Below are 17594 nucleotides of genomic sequence, written 5' to 3'. Positions count from 1 at the left end.
TTTGTTCCCTGGTGACAACAGCTTACTTTGTTGTTCTAAAGATACCTTCCCTGTGGGTGAGTATAGATGTGTTTAGGGTTTACCTGATGGAATGTTTGGTGGTTAGCAGCTGCCTGTCCAAGGAAACACATTGTGTAAGGTGCCTTTACTCAGCAAGTAAAGGCACTCCATGCACACTCACAAACCTTGCAATTTTCAAATCAATGAAGGATTAGGTCCACCCTGAATAATGACTACTAGGAATGTGCATAATGAAAATCACAAGCCATAAAAATCATGAAAATAATTGTTTCCGGGTCTTACATGTGACTCTCCAGAACAGAAACACTAGTCCTGGCTCCTTGGTAGTCATAAAACCCTTTCTTGAAAAAATCCATGATATTTTTGAATTCTAGCATTTACCAGCAATGTAGCATGAACTTGCATTTCACTTTGGATCTAGAGAATTTCTCCCTTCCAATCAGATCATTGCAAGGGAAGAGCAAAGAGCATTCCCAACCATTCCCAAGCTGCAGAGAGCTGCCATTCTCCTTCTCTCCTCCTTCCCTCTTCCCTGTGGGCTGGAGAGAGATTTTTTTCTTCTGAAAGTAGAAAAGCCTTGGCTTGTTCAGGGGACCATAGAATTCAAACGCTTTGCCCAATTTGCTTGAAACTGGGGGGTTCTTTAAAGGACAGGCAGAAGACACTCTGCTGCAATTTTGATGACATTTGCTTAAAAAATGACTACTCCAGCTCCCCCCCAAAGTCTTCCATATGGAATAATGGAAGTGCAATGATGACTGGGGAGGGTATCTGCAATAGAAGCCCTCCCCACTTTTTGAAAGGAAATAAACAACAAACCACAACAAGGAAGGAAGGAAAATGCAGTTTTCAGTGGAAAGGTAAAAAAAAATATTGTTAGTCATTATAAGAATAGAGAAATGAAATTAATGCAGACAAGGCTTTGGTTTTTTTAATGCTGGTATCTAGCTGAAGCTCTCCTGCCGTCTGGCTGCTGCTTAATAGCCATTTAAGGAATTAGTAGAGCGAACTTAGTGCAGCTGCTTTGGGAGTCTGAAAAATCACACACACACCCTTTTTGCAATCTGCTAGAAACTTACCTTTTTTAGATTAGTGGGAGGACTGGATTCTGTGCAATTTTGGTGCTGTTAAGTGCAAAAACATCTGCCCCAGAACCTCCAATTGGTCCCTTCCCCTTCTCCATTGAAAATAATGCCCCCAAAATAATGAGAATGGAAAAAAACTAACAAATTTTGACACCGGCCAGGTAATGCCCTACCAGAAAACTACCCATGTTAAACATTTCAATCAACAGCCCTAGATCTGAACCCACAATGAAAATGTTTTAGATACATATCCCTAATGATTACTATTTTTTTTCTTGTTTTGTATGTGTGATACTGCAGTGGATTCCTCTTCCTCTGACAAATGATGTGAAGCAGCTGAATCGCCTCCTGCCACCAGGCTGGCTAAAGTGCGGAACAGGAAGCGCTGAGTTGCTATGCTAAGTGAAGTTGCAGAGCACATTCTGAACTAGTGCGCCCCTGACCAATAGCACCACAAGGAGATGTTGACAGAACAGAAATCCTCCCACAATCTGCTTGTTGAACAAGAAAAAAACTATAAAAAACCTATTGAGGGTGGAGAGCAAAAACCAGAAAGTCTTCCAGGTAGCAATACAGAAGAATGTCAACGTTATGCTTGCAGTGGCAGATGCAATCAAACTTATGCGTGACATACTAACGGGGAGGAAGCAGGTGGTGGGTGCTTCTTACCACCTCCCCCCAAACGATTCCCTTCAAACTAGCCCAGCCCTCCACATTGAAAGCCAATCCAACCATCACAGACCCAGGAAGCATTCGTATGTGGGGTGAAGAAGGCATCTGTTCAGCCCCTAGCATTGAAACGAAACACTAGTTCACACTAATCTCTAGAAATCTAGTTCTATATTCTAGTTTTTTTCAATTTTTCATTTAAATTATCAGAAAATTTGCATCCATATTTTATCATCTCCTGATATATGCTACAGCTATATTCTGTTTTTGTACCACTTTAACCCAATATAAAGATTTTCGATGATAAGCGTTACAAGTGTTTACAAACCCCACCCTTCCCACCATTCCTACAACAATAAACAGAACAAACTATTTCCAAAAAGTTATCCTTAACATGGCACCCTCTCCATCTCTGATATCTTGATTTTCATGGATGTCATGTCACACTCTGTCTTCCTGAGTCTGGCATCCATCTTGCAGAGGCGATTGTTTATCTCTGTAACTGTAAGGAGGGGGGGAGTGCAATTAGCTGTTTATTCCACGTTATGTTCAACAAACATTTTATTTACTTAAATATCTATCTAATCTATTAACTTCATTTAAACCCAGCCTTTCTCCACATTTGGGATCCAAAGGGGCTTACATCCTTCTCCTCTTATGTTTTATCCTTACAGCCATTTGAGGAAGGTTAGGCCAAGAGTTCATGATCGGGTCAAGGTTCACCTGTGAGCTTGAATGGTAGAGTGGGAATCTGAACCTTGGTCTCCCAGATCCCAGCCCCACACTCTAACCACTAAACCACACTGCCTCTCTTTCCCTTGCTTTAGTAACAGCCACCCTCTAATATATTTCTAGGGGTGTGTGTGTGTGCATTTCAGTAAGTTGCCAAGCAGGCATCAATGGCTCAGACTATATTCTGGTTTGGATCTCAGACAGCCGTGCTACAGACTTTTGCTCACCACCCCATGCTGCCACCCCAACTGTTATACCAATACTACTGAGATAAAAATGAACGATTAGAAAGTGTACTCACGTGTTGCCATGTAGGTGGCCCAGAGTGATTCCAACCCCTCCTGCAGTGTTTCCAATGTTGCCGGGATTTTATATGGGGGCGCCACTGGAGGTTTGTCAGTGGGGATGGAACAATCTGCAGGAGAGGCGGCTTCCTGCAGGCAAGAAGGCTCTGAAAACAGCAGCGTAACATTAAGGAACTAGCATGTGATCGAAGAGAGCAAAGAAGGATCCCTAATTGTTCTCTTACAACACAAAAATATGAACCAAGGTCAGGAGAGGACACCATCTTCTCCGCCACCAGTGAGGATTTGCCAGCCATCCCAGTTTCCTCCTCCTCTTCCTCTCTCTTCCCCTTGCCCTGGCCACATTCAGGCTCCCATGCCCTACAGCTTCCTGTCACTATGCGGGGAAAAACATAATCCTTCCAGTAAAAGAAGTGGGGAGCAGTTTATGTGGTCATTTGTTTAACTGACTCCTGCATTTCAGGGTCCTTTACTGGATAATGAAGAGCTCATAACTTCATTACACTGCAAATGTTGGATGAATGAGGTGGAATGCATGGACATTGTTCCTTGAAAGGGCCCAGTGAGGTACAGAGAAGGGCAATGACATTTTTAAATTGTGGATTGGGCCTTTCGCTGTACGTACACCACAGAACATTATTATTTTATCCAAATAGTGCTATATCACCGAGAACAACCTAGCTTCTTATAAAATTCCAATAAAAATATTTATTAAATCATGGGGAGCAGTTGTTGGCTTGCATCGGGAAAATTCAACGTGGAAGCAGTCCAAAAATAACAGGGGGTTGGTCAGAAGTCATGCCACTCTACTGTTGTTTAGGAATGGTGAATGAGGGCCCCTTTGTGGTCTCCAATTCTGTTACTTCTTGGTCTAACAAAACAGATTTGGGACATGGCACATCAAAGGAATACTTGTGGCACATTTACCTCAAAAGAATCCATTCCTTTTGGAGGAGGGGAATTGCAAGAAACAATCTCCTTGTATATGGGTGTAGAACATTATTTAATTATAGAAAAGATAACTGCAGCACCAGGAGAAACTTTTTTGGGATAAATTTTCTATGGAAGAACATGTCGTGTATGTGTGTGTGTGGGGGGGGGAGTGTTTATAATCGCTTGAATAAAATGGCTGCTTTAAACACTGGAAGTTCACCATAGCACCAGGGTGTACAAAAATAGGCAAGTAACATCCGTGGGGGCGCTCCCACCTGATGCACCCCAAATAAGGATGCTGAGGTATGAATGCTAATTACTTTCATGCCAGCGATCCACCTAACAAGGCCTCCTAACATCCTCCCAAAGCCTGAGGATGGATTGGAAGTGGGAAGGCCTGCCACTCTCTCTAGGGAGTGCCCTGCCCTGCTTCTGGGGAATCCATAAAAGTGCTTTTGAGGCACTTGAACTTGGAGAGTTCAATCTACGAGTGATTCCTTGGATAATACACTTCCAATCCTCTTTATAGATCATTTGGAATGGATTTTTTTGTGTGCGGAACAAAAAATCCACCTCAAATGATTGATAAAGTGCATTGAAAGTGCATTATCCAACACATGCGGAATCAGCCTACCCAAGAATCCTCCCTCCAAATAATGGAGAGAAGTTTCTCGGCCTCCTGATGCTGCCAGAATGTGCTTCTGCATCTCTGCTCTGTCATGTTGTTTGGACAAATTAATGCCCTAGTACTGCTGTGTGGGTGCAGAAGCAGCATTCGTTTTCTAATGGACCAACAGCTGAAGACTGTCCTCCTAGCAGTTACTTCCTTAGGTCTTGTCTTTCCTCTCTCAGTGCAGAACCAGTGATGCAATAAAGGAGGGCATTAGTGAAAAGGGGAAAATAAGAGTAATGGGGTGTATTAAAAAAAATACTGCGCATTTAGTAACTTACCGCCACTCTGTTTAGAAAAAAGGCATGCAGAAGCAGTGCTAGCATTAGAAAAGACCAATCGCGTTGAGGCCAGCCCTTTAGGAGTTACTTTTTCTTCCCAAGGTTTCCCCTCCCCCCGCTCCTGCCACAGAACAGTGTGAAACAATGCAATATACATAAAAAGGAGGCAAAAGGCAGGAGTTCCTATAAGTGAATTTGAATTTTATTAAAGAAAACGTGTGGATGCCAAGTGTAGCACCACAATGGATTGTTTACGTTTCAACTGTGAAGTGCAGTGACAGAAGCATTCCTGCTTCATTGTCTCATAAGACTCCAGATATAGGTTTCCATATGTCCTTATTAGAACGGCACACCCTTGGGATTCTGACATTTTATTCCCATCGCTCCACACGTCCTCGTTATCCAGCCGTGCACATCTCGACAGTTTTCCATTTCTGTTGCGCTTCATCCGAGAATGCACTTCTACCGTTTTTTCTTCTTGGATACTTTTTTTTTTGCAAATTTATTGCAATGTGTGAGGACGTTTAGAAGCGCTTAAGAGAATGCCCACACATATACAGCCACTCCTCCTTTCTCAATTTCCCCTCCTTCCGAACAGCGATCCTCCAAGCATTTTGCGAGTGTAGTCACAACCTCCTGCCTTTTCCTCCTTTTCTGTATTTTCATTGCGCTATTGTGATGAGAAACAGGAAAGGTGTCTTTACCCTAAAATCCTGACACCGGTAATGGAGACAGCACTGGAAAAACATTGCTGTATTTTATATTACAATAATGTGTGATAATGATGCTCCCCTCTTGGTGTGCAGAATGCAAGCCCTGTCCCATTTTTTTTTTACTTTTGAATTGTTCAAATTGGCAGACCCTCGAACAGCCTATCACTGCCTTGTTTGGGGGAGGAGGAATCGACTCTTCCGATGACAGTGAACTAGTGATATAACACAATTCTGAATGTAGCAAATGAAAAAAAAAAAGGAAAGGTGGGTGTGACTGCACTTTTGTCAGCAGTGACGATAGCACATTGGATCCCCTATCTAAGAAAACTGCTTTTTATGTAGAATATGGACTTCTGGAAGGGAGACGCAAACGCACAAATCCGGCCAGTGGCTGCTGCATGTGAATGGTCAGTGCTGAAAGTGGGTTCACAAGACAAGACTTCAAGGTGCAAAAAAGCACTAAAATAAGGCTGCGAGGAAACGGCCTTTTGCTGTACCTTCTCTGACAATTTCCCCTTCATCTAATGCTGTCTATCATTCCTTTCATAATCCCCAACCCCTCATTAGGCACCATTAGCGGTTCTGGCTCCAACAATACAACATGGCATTTTCCTTCACATATGTTGTGTAGTATAACATATTGTAATGTTTTGCATCTAAATAGTTTGGATTTTATTTTTGCTTGCTAATATAGGGTTTGTGAGCTTAAATGCAGGCCTTTTGGGAAAGAAGGAGGGGGGCTGGATGAGCGGAGTGTAGGCTTGCTAGCCCCCAGCTTCCACCATCCCTCGCCACCTCTCACCTTGCCAGTGAAGGAAAAAAGTAACTATTTATAAAGTGCAATAGTGAAAAAGTGCTAGCACCTGCAAAAGAAAAAAAGATAAAGTGACATTATCAACATTTGTGCCTTTGCACAAATAATAGGACTTTTCGGTGGTTTGAATGTATTTTGGTATGTGATTCATTCTGGACAGTGATTGTAAAAAAAATTTTTGATACTGTATATTTATTTTATTTATTATATTTCATATGTACTAGCACTTTTTAACTATTTCACTTTATAAATATGTACTATATTTATTATCTTTACTGTACTTTACTATACTTTACTCCCTCGGTTGGTGGTTACGCATTTTAGAATTTAGCTATACTCGAGGATGGCTTCCCTATTGTGTACCAGTGAAAGAAAAAAGGCATGGGAATGCGGTGGTGCGGGCAAAGTAGTCTCCTGCACACTCTGGAGCACTTCTGTGTCAAATCAGGAATGACCTCATTACTGGTAGAATGTGAAAGTAATGGGTCACATCAGGGGCTGATTGAGTAAAAATTGCCCCCCCAATTTAGGTTTGGGGGGCAATTTTTATTCTATCAGCGTGCAACGTGATATTATTTCCACGTTATGCCAAGAATGACATTATTGCCAGTGCCTCACAGGGGTGCTCTGGAGCACATGCACCCCCCCACAACCCCCCTCCTTTGCTTTCGTCCCCCAGGGATCTGGCAACCCTAAAGGAGTATGATCTGATTGTATGGTAGCTGCACCCTAGGGGCAGAGTGAATTGCAGTTTTCGTCAGAGAGTTGAGAGACAGTACTCACTCAAGTTAAGGCAAGCAATCTGTGTGTCACCTGAGCTGTCGTTGTGAGAAATTCTGTCTATTAAGCAAATTGTGTGTGAGCCTGGGGGAGAGTCAGTCCTTGTGTCTTTCAGAGAAAGTACTGATTCTAGCTAAATCAGGCAAGCCATGTGGAAGCCCGAGAGCCTAGTTCTGTCTAAGCAGGCAAGCGGTGAGTGTGCCCAGGGAAGTTTGTGTATATCTGAGCAAGACATTAATCTATCTCAGTCAGGCAAGCTGTGCAGGAAGGCCTGAGTGAATGTATGTCCATGTGGATGAGATGTGAGTGAAGATCTGTGTGGAAATTTGTCTGTGTGAATGAGTTTGTGAATATATAACTGTTTGTGAAACCACCAAGCTTATGAACTATTCTGAAATCAATATGCATATCAAAACTCTGCAACCATCACACTTTATGTACTTATAAATTCTACTTGTGTTTAAGAAAACGATCCCTTTTTTTACCGCACAACCACTCTCACACACTGACCGTTCTGCAGACCTACCATGCCTTCCTATAGTTAACCAACAAGGTCCAAGGTGAAAGCCTTTGGCGGCAGCAAAAACCTTTTGAGGGAGTCAGGGAAGCAACAATACATAGGGAATACAAACACAAAAGGGATGATGTTCTTGAGGTAAAAGTCTGGGTAAAGTAGAGAATACTTGAAGCTCTCTGTGAGTGGAATTAAAAAGTACTGGTTGTGACCAGAGCCCTCCTGAGGTATAAGTTTAAGGTAAAGTGAGTAGCTGAATTAAAGGTCAAAAGTCAAAAAGGTTTAAAACAAACAGGGCAAAACATTACAGGGTGGTACAAAAATAAGCAAACTGTTACATATATGCTATCATCACTGATGTAACATTCTCTTCAAAACTCGTGAGATGTACGGATAGGCAACCTCCAGCAAGTCTTCAGTCTCCCAAAGGTAAGCTCAACAACATTTCTAGCCTGTCATAACGAGTAATCACATTGTCTCTTGCACTGGTCACTGGTTCTGCCAAAAGGCTTCATTAGCTACCAACTCATGGGGTATGTGCCATCAGAAATTATGATGGTTGACACCAAGATGCCCACTATTATAGTGGGGTTGCTGGGAACAAGAACTCCAGCATCCATTGCCATGCATATTGCATTTTTGGAAAACAAATGTATCATGGTTTCTGCCACTCCATTCATGTCTTGCACTGATGAATCAACGGTACCCTGAAGCAAGATGAATGAAAATTTCTTGCGGTTACCATATTGGTCAATTTGCCATCCAGGGTGACGTATGGGGATGTGTGTTCCATCAATTGCACCAATACAATGAGGGAAACCCAAATGTTAACAGCTGTCCATTATCTGGAATAGGCGAGAACAGGAAAAGAAAAAAGTGTTATACACAGTTGATGATAATCACTGTAAGATCAGAACTTTAGCAAAAAACATTAAGCAGGGCACATCATTGATCAGACTGCAGTTGAGCTGTAGTAATTTAGGATTCCCCTCTCCTGACAAGGTTACTTTACAAACATTCAGAAAAGGGAAAGGTGTTCAAAGAGAGGCAAGATAAAGAAATCCTTGAGTAAGAAAAGGGTTATTTAGGTTCCAAAGTCTTATTGCTTAATTGCTTAATTGATGGAGAAGAAGTATTAAGTAGTAGACAAAATTTTACCTTTCCAGTCTTGACTCCATTTTGACCAGCAGTTCTTTCTCCAGAACAATTTGCCCAACTGTTGAAAGTCCAGCGCTGAATTGTTTCACTGCTTCCCTATAGGCTCAATTCAAAGTAATGGCTATCACATAAAAAACTCTTCACAGCCTTGGTCCATCATAGCCACGGGATTGCCTCTTTCCCTATGTTCCCCCACTTTATGGAATGGCTTATTTGAATAGGTCAGGGAAGCTCCCATGCTCCTGGTTTTCTGCAAACTATGCAAAACTGGTTTAATTCCAGAGGGATTTTTACTCAGATAGGAGAGCTGTACTGTAAGGAAGTAGTCTCAAACAGATGCATCAGTAAAGGGATAGGGAGGAACCATACACTATGTACTGTCTGTTGCTGTAAGTATGATCCTACTGGGTAGTTTCTATATTGTTTAATATGTCTGTCTTAGAATTGTTCTGTTTCAATATTTCTTCACCTCTGTATTAGATTTACAATGGTTTTAAATCTTTGCAAATTTGCATTTAGAGACCCTATTACATCGTTCATTGAAATGACTTTGGAATTGACTGCAGGGGTGCACACTGTGTTATCTGCCTTGAGCCTCAGTGAGTGAGTGAGTGAGTGAATGAATGAATGAATAAAATTGCTGGTGTTGGCAAGGTATCACATGGTAATGGCAACTCTGTTCCGCACAGGCATCACTTCATGCATGATGGTATTCTGCTGCAGCAGGTGTACTTTGATGGCTGATACAGTATCATTGAAGGCTGGATAGGTCACTCTAAAGTTCTCCATCCACTGCTGACCATATCATTTTCGAAGAACCAGTGATCTCACCAGTCCTTGCTCCGAGGGTACACCCTGCAGCGAAGGGGAAGTCACACACCCACAAAAGCAAACCAAACACATCTTAGCTCAGGTGTAACGCCTAACGGGAACGCTAAGGTGGTATGACCCCATTCTGTATGTGCAGTCGACCTTCGAGATGCATTGTTTCTCAAGCGCATTCCATGAAAAGCCTTGATTTTTGACTGCCTAAGCAGCAGCACTATGTATGTTCCCAAAATTCAGGGAGAAAGACTTGCAACAGTGTTAAATGCAGAACCATTATTAAGCTCCACTTTCCTAGGATTGTCCACCACAGCAAATCAGCAGTTTAAATAAATCACCCTGATAGTTTTACTGCAGAGGACCATCCTCTCAAGATCCTGTTCATTCAAAAATTTTGTGGGGAGGAGGAACGTTGACCAATCAGCAGTCCAGGAGGAGGATTCCAAGAGTGATTCTTGGGTAGGGCATCGCCCTCTAGCGGTTGGTCACATTAGAGATTCAGCGCATGTGCAATAAAAAGGCGTGATGTCAGCATGTAGGAGAGATTCTTGGGGAGGACATAGGCGGGAAGTTGGTTTAGCGATTCAGCGCATGCGCAATAAAATGCAACTTCTGCATGTAGAAGGAAGGATAGGAGGAGAGATTCTTGGGCAGGACATAGGCAGACAATTGCTTTAGTATTCAGCGCATGTGCAATAAAAAAGCACAACATCAGCATGTAGGAGAGATTCCTGGGCAGGATATAGGTGGACAGTCGCTTTAGCGATTCAGCACATGTGCAATAAAAAGGCGCAACATCAGAGTGTAGGAGAGATTCTTGGGAAAGACATAGGTGGACGGGTGCTTTAGTGATTCAGTACATGTGCAATAGAATGCAACCTCAGGATGTAGGAGGAGGGATAGAAGGAGAGATTCTTGGGCAGGACATAGAGGAATGGTCGCTTTAACGATTCAGCGCATGTGCAATAAAAACTCAACCTCAGCATGTAGGGAGAGAGAGGAGGAGAGATTCTTGGATAGGATATTGGCAGATGGTTGCTTTAGCTATTCAGTGCATGTACAATTTTAAAAAATATAAAAATTCAATGTCATGTCAGCAAAGAGGAAAGTATTGAGGGAAGATCATCCTTACAATCAAAACACTTCTTTTGATAACGGAATAAGACCATGCCAAAAATTAACACAGACATCATCAGAAAGAAACCCATTCCCAAGGCGGAGCTGTATAATGCAACAAGCAATAAAGGGACAAAAAAAAATGAGCTTTCACTTCTTACAAAATCAGGAATAAGGCAAGAGTGTGAAAATGGTTTATGACTAAATGTTGTACAAGTGATAAGGCAAAATGATGCAATTTTTCAAACGTTTTACACTAACGGCATTCAGAACCCTTGAATAAAGACCAAAGTGTCATGCTTTTATTTATTTTTTCCAAGTATGGTTCCATGGCCCTGACTTGGATGGCCCGAGCTAGCCCAGTCTCATTAGTTCTGAGAAGTGAAACAGGGTCAGCCCTAATTAATACTTAGATAGGAGATCACCAAGGAAATCAAGGCTCACTGCATAGAGGCAGACAATGGCAAACCACCTCTGAATGTCTCTTGCATTGAAACCCCAACAAGGTCACCATGAGTTGGCTGTGACTTGACGGCACTTTCCACCACCATGGTTTCATGATAAATAATCATTAACCCCCATTCAATGAGTTGCATTGTAGGAAATGACCGTAATCTGTCCGCCAGTGGTGAACGGCACAAAGCCATAGAGGCATGTGCAAGATTCCCGGGGCATAGATTCCAGAGAAGAATGCTCCCAGTGACCCATCTTGCCACTTGCACCAATGGTGCAGCCGAGCACTTGAGCCACCACCCAGTTTCGCATGCAAGTAGCATACACTCCAAGGTTGACTGCGTGCACACACCACACACTGTCTCTTTCTCATGCACATAGGGTCTGTGTAGACACAGTTTAGCTTTTTCTATAGCCACATAGTGTATACTGCAGCCCTTGCTGGGATTTGAGCATCTGTATCCCAACTACTAAGCCACTTGTTGAGGGCTCAGAGAAATCTGATTGGGTGGAAAGCAGACTGCACAGGCTGTACGGAGACTTCCATTGGTTGCTTGAACCAAGAGAACACTGGGACAGTCCCAGACCCACCTAATCCTGTCTCCAATCAGCCCCTGATCCAAGGCTCATCTTGGAAATGAGTATTCCTCACTCATTGGTAAGGGCTGCCCCTCTCCCATTCTGGCATGTGGTATAACAACCACAGGGCCTTGGTATGACCTCTGAATCTTGACCAATATGACTGCTGGCACCTGGCCTTTGCTTTTCCTTGATGCTCCAAATGACAAACATAGAAAGAGTTTCTCAGGCTGAGTCCTGCCGGCAAGATATTCTGTTTTCTGAATTCGGACTTCTTTAATGCTTTTCGGCTATCATTTCACCTTAGGCACTCAAGTACTTTAACCGGTCAAACCATTTGCATCCCTGGTTCACAAAGGAATTATTTTGTTAAAAGGTGCTGGCGGCGACCTCTAAAACTGTCATGCCATTGGATATAATGTTGGTGTTTTCTTCTTAAACCGAAGCTGCATACAAAACCCACACAGAGAATACTTAATGAATTAAATAGGTGCCTGCGGGAGGTCCAGCCATGTATTGATTAGGCTTTGCTCAAAAGCGATGACTTCCCTCCCCTCTCCTCACTGAGTGACAACCGGATCCTGTGTCACAACCGTACCTTTAATCAGAATGGGTTGATGCGCATAACCTGGCCGGCCTCGAACACCTCGGTCTCCTGGCTCTCCCTGTGCAGGTACAAATTACATTGTCACAAAAAACATCTTCCCAAAATCTCAGTGCATGAAATCTCAGGTGAAAGCCAACTATTATAATCGTATGGGATGAACCAGAAAAACCACTAATTTCTCTCCGAGGCCTTGTGTTCCTATAAATTACATTTCCCTTCATTCTCTGGTCTTCATATACAGGCCCACGATCAAACGTTGCAAAATTAATTGTATCCTCAGAATTGCCAAGAGCTTACATTTGGGATAGTGACCAAAGACAGCCATGAATTTGTTTCTATTACAGTGACTGAGCCTGATTTACCGAACTGATTGACTGCACAAGCAACTAATTAAATCCATGAAATACCTTCATTCCTTTTTGACCATCAGGGCCAGGGAAGCCGTCCTGTCCTGGGCTGCCCTGAAACAAACATGAAACTGGTGGTTTAAACACAGTCAATTAACTAGTCATATAAATCCAACAATGTAATTTCAAGATTCTACCTAAATTTCCCTCGCCTTGCTCAGTATTTTCCAGACTCCCTCCCTCCATTTCTCATCTGCTGCTTTGCTTCCTCTCTGGATACTGGACTTTGCTAGCACAGGTGAGGGAAAGTGTATACACTGGATATAGGACTCAATAGACCAAGTAGGGAAAGTCATACCACACACAAATTCAGAAACAAATTCATAGCTATTCCTCTCTCTCCACTTCTGTAAATGGGAAGACGGGCAAGGTGCGCAACTGATAAAAAACATGCAAACGTACAAATGTTAGAAATAAAATCTGATTTTAGAGCTGCCGACTTACCACGTCTCCATCAGCTCCTTTTAGACCATTGATGCCTGGCAAACCCTATAAAAATGTGATTAACAAGCAACGTCAGACGACTGATCTTGTAATCAGGGGTTCAGCAAAGAAAGAGGGAATACGAAGATCATCACATTTCACCACAGAGCTCCCTGAACTGGCTGAAAGTGGCACCCATCTTTGCTTAGGGGTGTGCAAAAGCTCTCCTGCTTTCCTCTCACAAATCCCTAGAATTCATCTTGCCCAAGGGTAAGCTCACACGTGGCCCAAAACGTGGCCTGTAAGAGTGACGATTCCCAGTGCTCCAAAGGAATGAAAGGAAAACATCAAAGGGGGGGGGGAAGCTGAGGGGAAGAATTCCCTCATTATCTTAATTACATTCTTACCCTTTGTCCTGGAAAGCCTGTGATTCCTTCTTCTCCCTTTTCAGTTATATATACATAGGAACCCTACAAAAAATAACTGTAGTTTAATAACCCAGGCTAACACAGTGCTTTGGCTGTACATGACTTGCTTTCTTCTCCAAACCCAACACTCTCTGATGGAACTGCCCTATACTTAGCCAAACTGGCTACGGTGATCTATGTTACCGTAAACTCAAGGCTAGACTACTGTAACACACTCTTTGCGGGGCTGCCCTTTAAAGAGAACTCAAAAAGTTCAAGTTGTGCAACAATGTGCTAGCTCATTTGTTGACTGAGCCCAAACAAGCATATTATACCAGTTCCAAAACATCTTCATTGGTTGCGTTTGTTTCTGGGCAAAATTTAAAGTGCGGGTTGTTACCTATAAAGCCTTGGGACCCACATACATGAAGGACTTTCTCTCCTTGCACAAACCTGCATGCCAGCTGCGCTGCTCATGACAACTCATGGTTGCAGCATTTTCTACAGCTGTGAAATTTGCCTCTGCCCATTTGGGGGCTTTGAACAACATGAAGGTTGCCTTATACTGAATCACATTATCAGTCCATCAAGGTCACTGTTGTCTGTTCAGACTAGCAATGGGCTCTCCAGGGTCTCAGGTGGAAGTCTTTCCCATCACCTACTGCCTGGTTCTTTTAACTGGAGACACCAGGGATCGAACCTGGGACCTTCTGTATGCAAAGCAAATGCTCTTCCACTGAGCCACATCATATAGCCTGCCCTCCAAACATGACCTTTCCTCCAGGGGAATTGATCTCTGTGGTCCGGAGATCAGTTATAGTTCTGGGAGAACTCCAGCCCCTACCTGGAGGTTGACAACCCTACAGTGAAAGGGATAGAAATGTTTTAATAAACAGACAAGCTAATAGATAAAATGGATTCCCTAGGACTTACTGGAATTCCAGGTTCTCCCCTTATTCCTTTTGCTCCTTTCATTCCCTAACAAAATGTAAAAACATAAGAGTCAATGTTTAAATAAGACATTTACATTAGTCAAGAAGCAAAATTCAAAACTGAAGCAGCAGACACTGCAAACAGAAATATTGATCAGTGAAAATTAATAGCAGATATCCAATAGTTGTTCAGAACACACTTAATTTACCGGTGCACACTTCCATGGTGATGACGTAACAAAACTACATGTTCGAAAAACAGATTTGCTTTTTGGGAATGTTATTAGTTTGAAACGTATTTCATACATATCATTGAATTCATTTTTCCTTTATACTAAAGATTCAAAATTTCAATAATGTTTGGTGAATTCAGCAAGGCTCTAAACTGAAAAAAAGACAAATAATTTTGGAGGCCATAATCACTGGGTAATCTGGATATGAGTTACAAAAATAACTGCTCTAATTTCATGGACTTGTCTGCATTTAAGGATGTGTATTCATTTCTTAACTAATCCAAAACAAAACACATAAACACAAGTTTTCTTAATGGTATCCAGTTTGATTTACATTCAGGCATGGGCAGGTTCAATGTGGACGGTGGTGGCAGCACTGTAGAGAAGGGGACACACACAGACCACCTGTCACTTGATGATTTCACCCAAGGAGATCCCTCAGGCACCCTTTCATTCACTGGATGCAGTTGTATATTACAAAGTAAATCAACAAGCATAACAATTTGGTGAAGAGATCTTGAGCCAGAGCTTGCGCTGACGTACAAAAAGGCAAGACTTTACAAAGTGGGCCATTGTTAGGATGAAGGTGTAGCCCAATACGTTTCTCAAAAAATGCCTTTATCTCCGCTCTCTCTGGAACGCAAACTTATGCATCTCAGGGCCAAGCTACAAGTGATGCCTGACACAGGTTGGACACTTGTCAGCTTCCCTCAAGTTTTGATGGGAAATGTAGGCATCCTGTCTTGCAAGCTTGGCTCTCTGCTGTCCAATGGACTTTTCAACTGTCACTTGTCCAACATTCTGCCAAGCTGCCTACATTTCCCACCAAACTTGAGGGAAGCTGACAAGCGTCCAACTAGTGTCAGGCATCACTTGTAGTTTGGCCCTCAGTTATCCAAACTGGAGTCACCACTCCATTAGTTCACGTATGAACATTTAATACAGAAATTAATCTCATCTTATTTTGAGGTGCATCCTGAGTGCTAATTTTTTTTCAGTCTTATATTATCATTTTAACAGGAGGAGGATCCCTGGGCCATTCCCTGTTTGGCTTGCTTACCCCTCATTGTGTGCCACCAGCAGATCACCCATTTGGTTAGGCTGAACACATGGTGCAATTATGTGCGCAGCTGTTTTAAAGAACTATATTATAGCTTGATGATTTTATATTTTATGCTGCCATGCTTTTATTGTTGTATTCATTATATTGTTGTGAGCTGCTCTGAGCCCACTTGTGAGGAGAGCAGAATATAAATTCAACTAAATAATCAATCAATCAATCACCCAAAGCTATACTTCAAAGGTTTGGGCCAGTAACAGAAGCAAAATGTATCTTGTCTTCTCTCCACCACTGAACACCGCCCACCCCCAAACTAGTACCATATTTACTTGAAAGTAAGATAACTCTGAATGTAAGACATCCCCTCCCAAAAAATGATATATACCAAAAGTTTTTTTATTATTAGATATCACTGTAATTTGTGAATTTAAGCTGACTCCCTCTTTTTTTTTTTTTGATGGCATATTTGGTAAAAAACTCAATCTTGCATTTGGTTAAATACTGTAATATATGATTGCTATCCCTTTAAGCTTGCTTGGGAGCTTACAGGGACACTTGGCTGGTCATTTTAGGAAACAGAATACTGGATTTGAAATCGTTCAGTATGATCCAGCAAAGCAAATCTCAGGTTTTTGGGATCCATCCCTCATATGGGTCAAAGAGGGTCGACACGTTCCATTTCAGTGCGTTTCTCTAAAATAAAACTAATTCTTTGATCACAGTAGAACATATAGAGCCATTAAATTCTATAGTGTTCATGGTGGGGGTTTCACGAAAAGGTGTTTCCCTGAAGAAAACCTAGTTACATTGCTTCATTTTTATCACGTAAGTTATGGACAAGATAGTATAAACTATTATGATGAAAAAAATATTTGAGAATCACATCTTTCTTCACTTCCATACAAAAGTCAATCAATCAATCATTTATTACAGTCGCAAGACCAGCCAAGTAAAGTACTGATAAAAAAGAATGTTTTTGAAATACTTAAAATGGATAAATAGATAAAAGATGATTTTATCTCTCTCTCTCTCTCTCTAGATATATATAGATATACACATCTCACTAGAAACTCACTTCATTAATTCACTTCCCAGCAATTGACTTTTCCTTCGTTAAGTGATTCTGCCTCCTGAGTACTGTCACACCAAATTTTGCAGCTGCATAAGATACAGTTCTCTGACTATCCTCTAAAAGATATACCCGAAGGGTTTCAGGACTGAAATCCATATAATACTGTAATGGTTTGAATCTATAAAGTAGTGGAATAATTAATTCTATCCTATCTTCTTGATAGAATTTGCAGTGCAAAAATATGTGTGTGATATTTTCAACAATTTTATTCGAACAGGGACAACAACGCTGTTGCAAATGCAGGTGAGAGAATCTCCCATACAAAACTGCAGAGAGGAATGCATCAAAGCGTGCTCTAGAGAAGGCCCATCTACATCTTTCGTTTGTAAAATCCAAAAGATATGGAGATGTGGTGTAACTCAGTCCTTTTTAAAGGCTCTTATAACTTAGAGGGAGTAAATTTCCATAGAGTTTCTAATTACCTTGTGTTCAGCTGTGATTGTATCTGTTGAGGTGACCAGTTCTACAGTTGATGGAAGCCCAGGTGGACCTGGGGGACCAATATCACCCTGCAGAAAAGACAATGGAATAAGTTTGCCAAGCAAAAGAAATATTTAAACAACGTCAGAGACAGACACAATTAGACTAGTGTGAGAGGGAACACAATATGCAGAGGCAACAGTTTCAGGACCAATGCTTTTCACATCCGGAGGATCTGCTACTCTGAGCTGGGGACAACAAAGGGATTAGAATACTCTGTGCCTTTCTTGCCATCCTGTCTTAGAAAGGATGCCATAGAGCTGGA

General features: G+C 41.9%; 1 protein-coding gene across 1 annotated transcript in view; it reads right to left on the bottom strand.

Annotated features, from left to right (window-relative positions):
* The window catches only part of COL4A2 (collagen type IV alpha 2 chain), a 177164-nt gene that overhangs the window by 65748 nt on the left and 93822 nt on the right, over positions 1-17594 (bottom strand). Inside the window, exons 13-18 of the mRNA XM_054970131.1 lie at positions 17272-17358; positions 14426-14470; positions 13493-13555; positions 13107-13151; positions 12663-12716; positions 12247-12313 (exon numbers count right to left, since the gene is read on the bottom strand). Coding sequence (XP_054826106.1) covers positions 12247-12313; positions 12663-12716; positions 13107-13151; positions 13493-13555; positions 14426-14470; positions 17272-17358 — 361 coding nt within the window. The remainder of the gene's footprint in view (positions 1-12246; positions 12314-12662; positions 12717-13106; positions 13152-13492; positions 13556-14425; positions 14471-17271; positions 17359-17594) is intronic.

Source organism: Eublepharis macularius, chromosome 1 (genome assembly GCF_028583425.1).
Source record: "Eublepharis macularius isolate TG4126 chromosome 1, MPM_Emac_v1.0, whole genome shotgun sequence".
Taxonomy (NCBI): domain Eukaryota; kingdom Metazoa; phylum Chordata; class Lepidosauria; order Squamata; family Eublepharidae; genus Eublepharis; species Eublepharis macularius.
The sequence above is the reverse complement of the archived record's forward strand: the minus strand, read 5'-3'. Positions and strand labels throughout refer to the sequence as shown.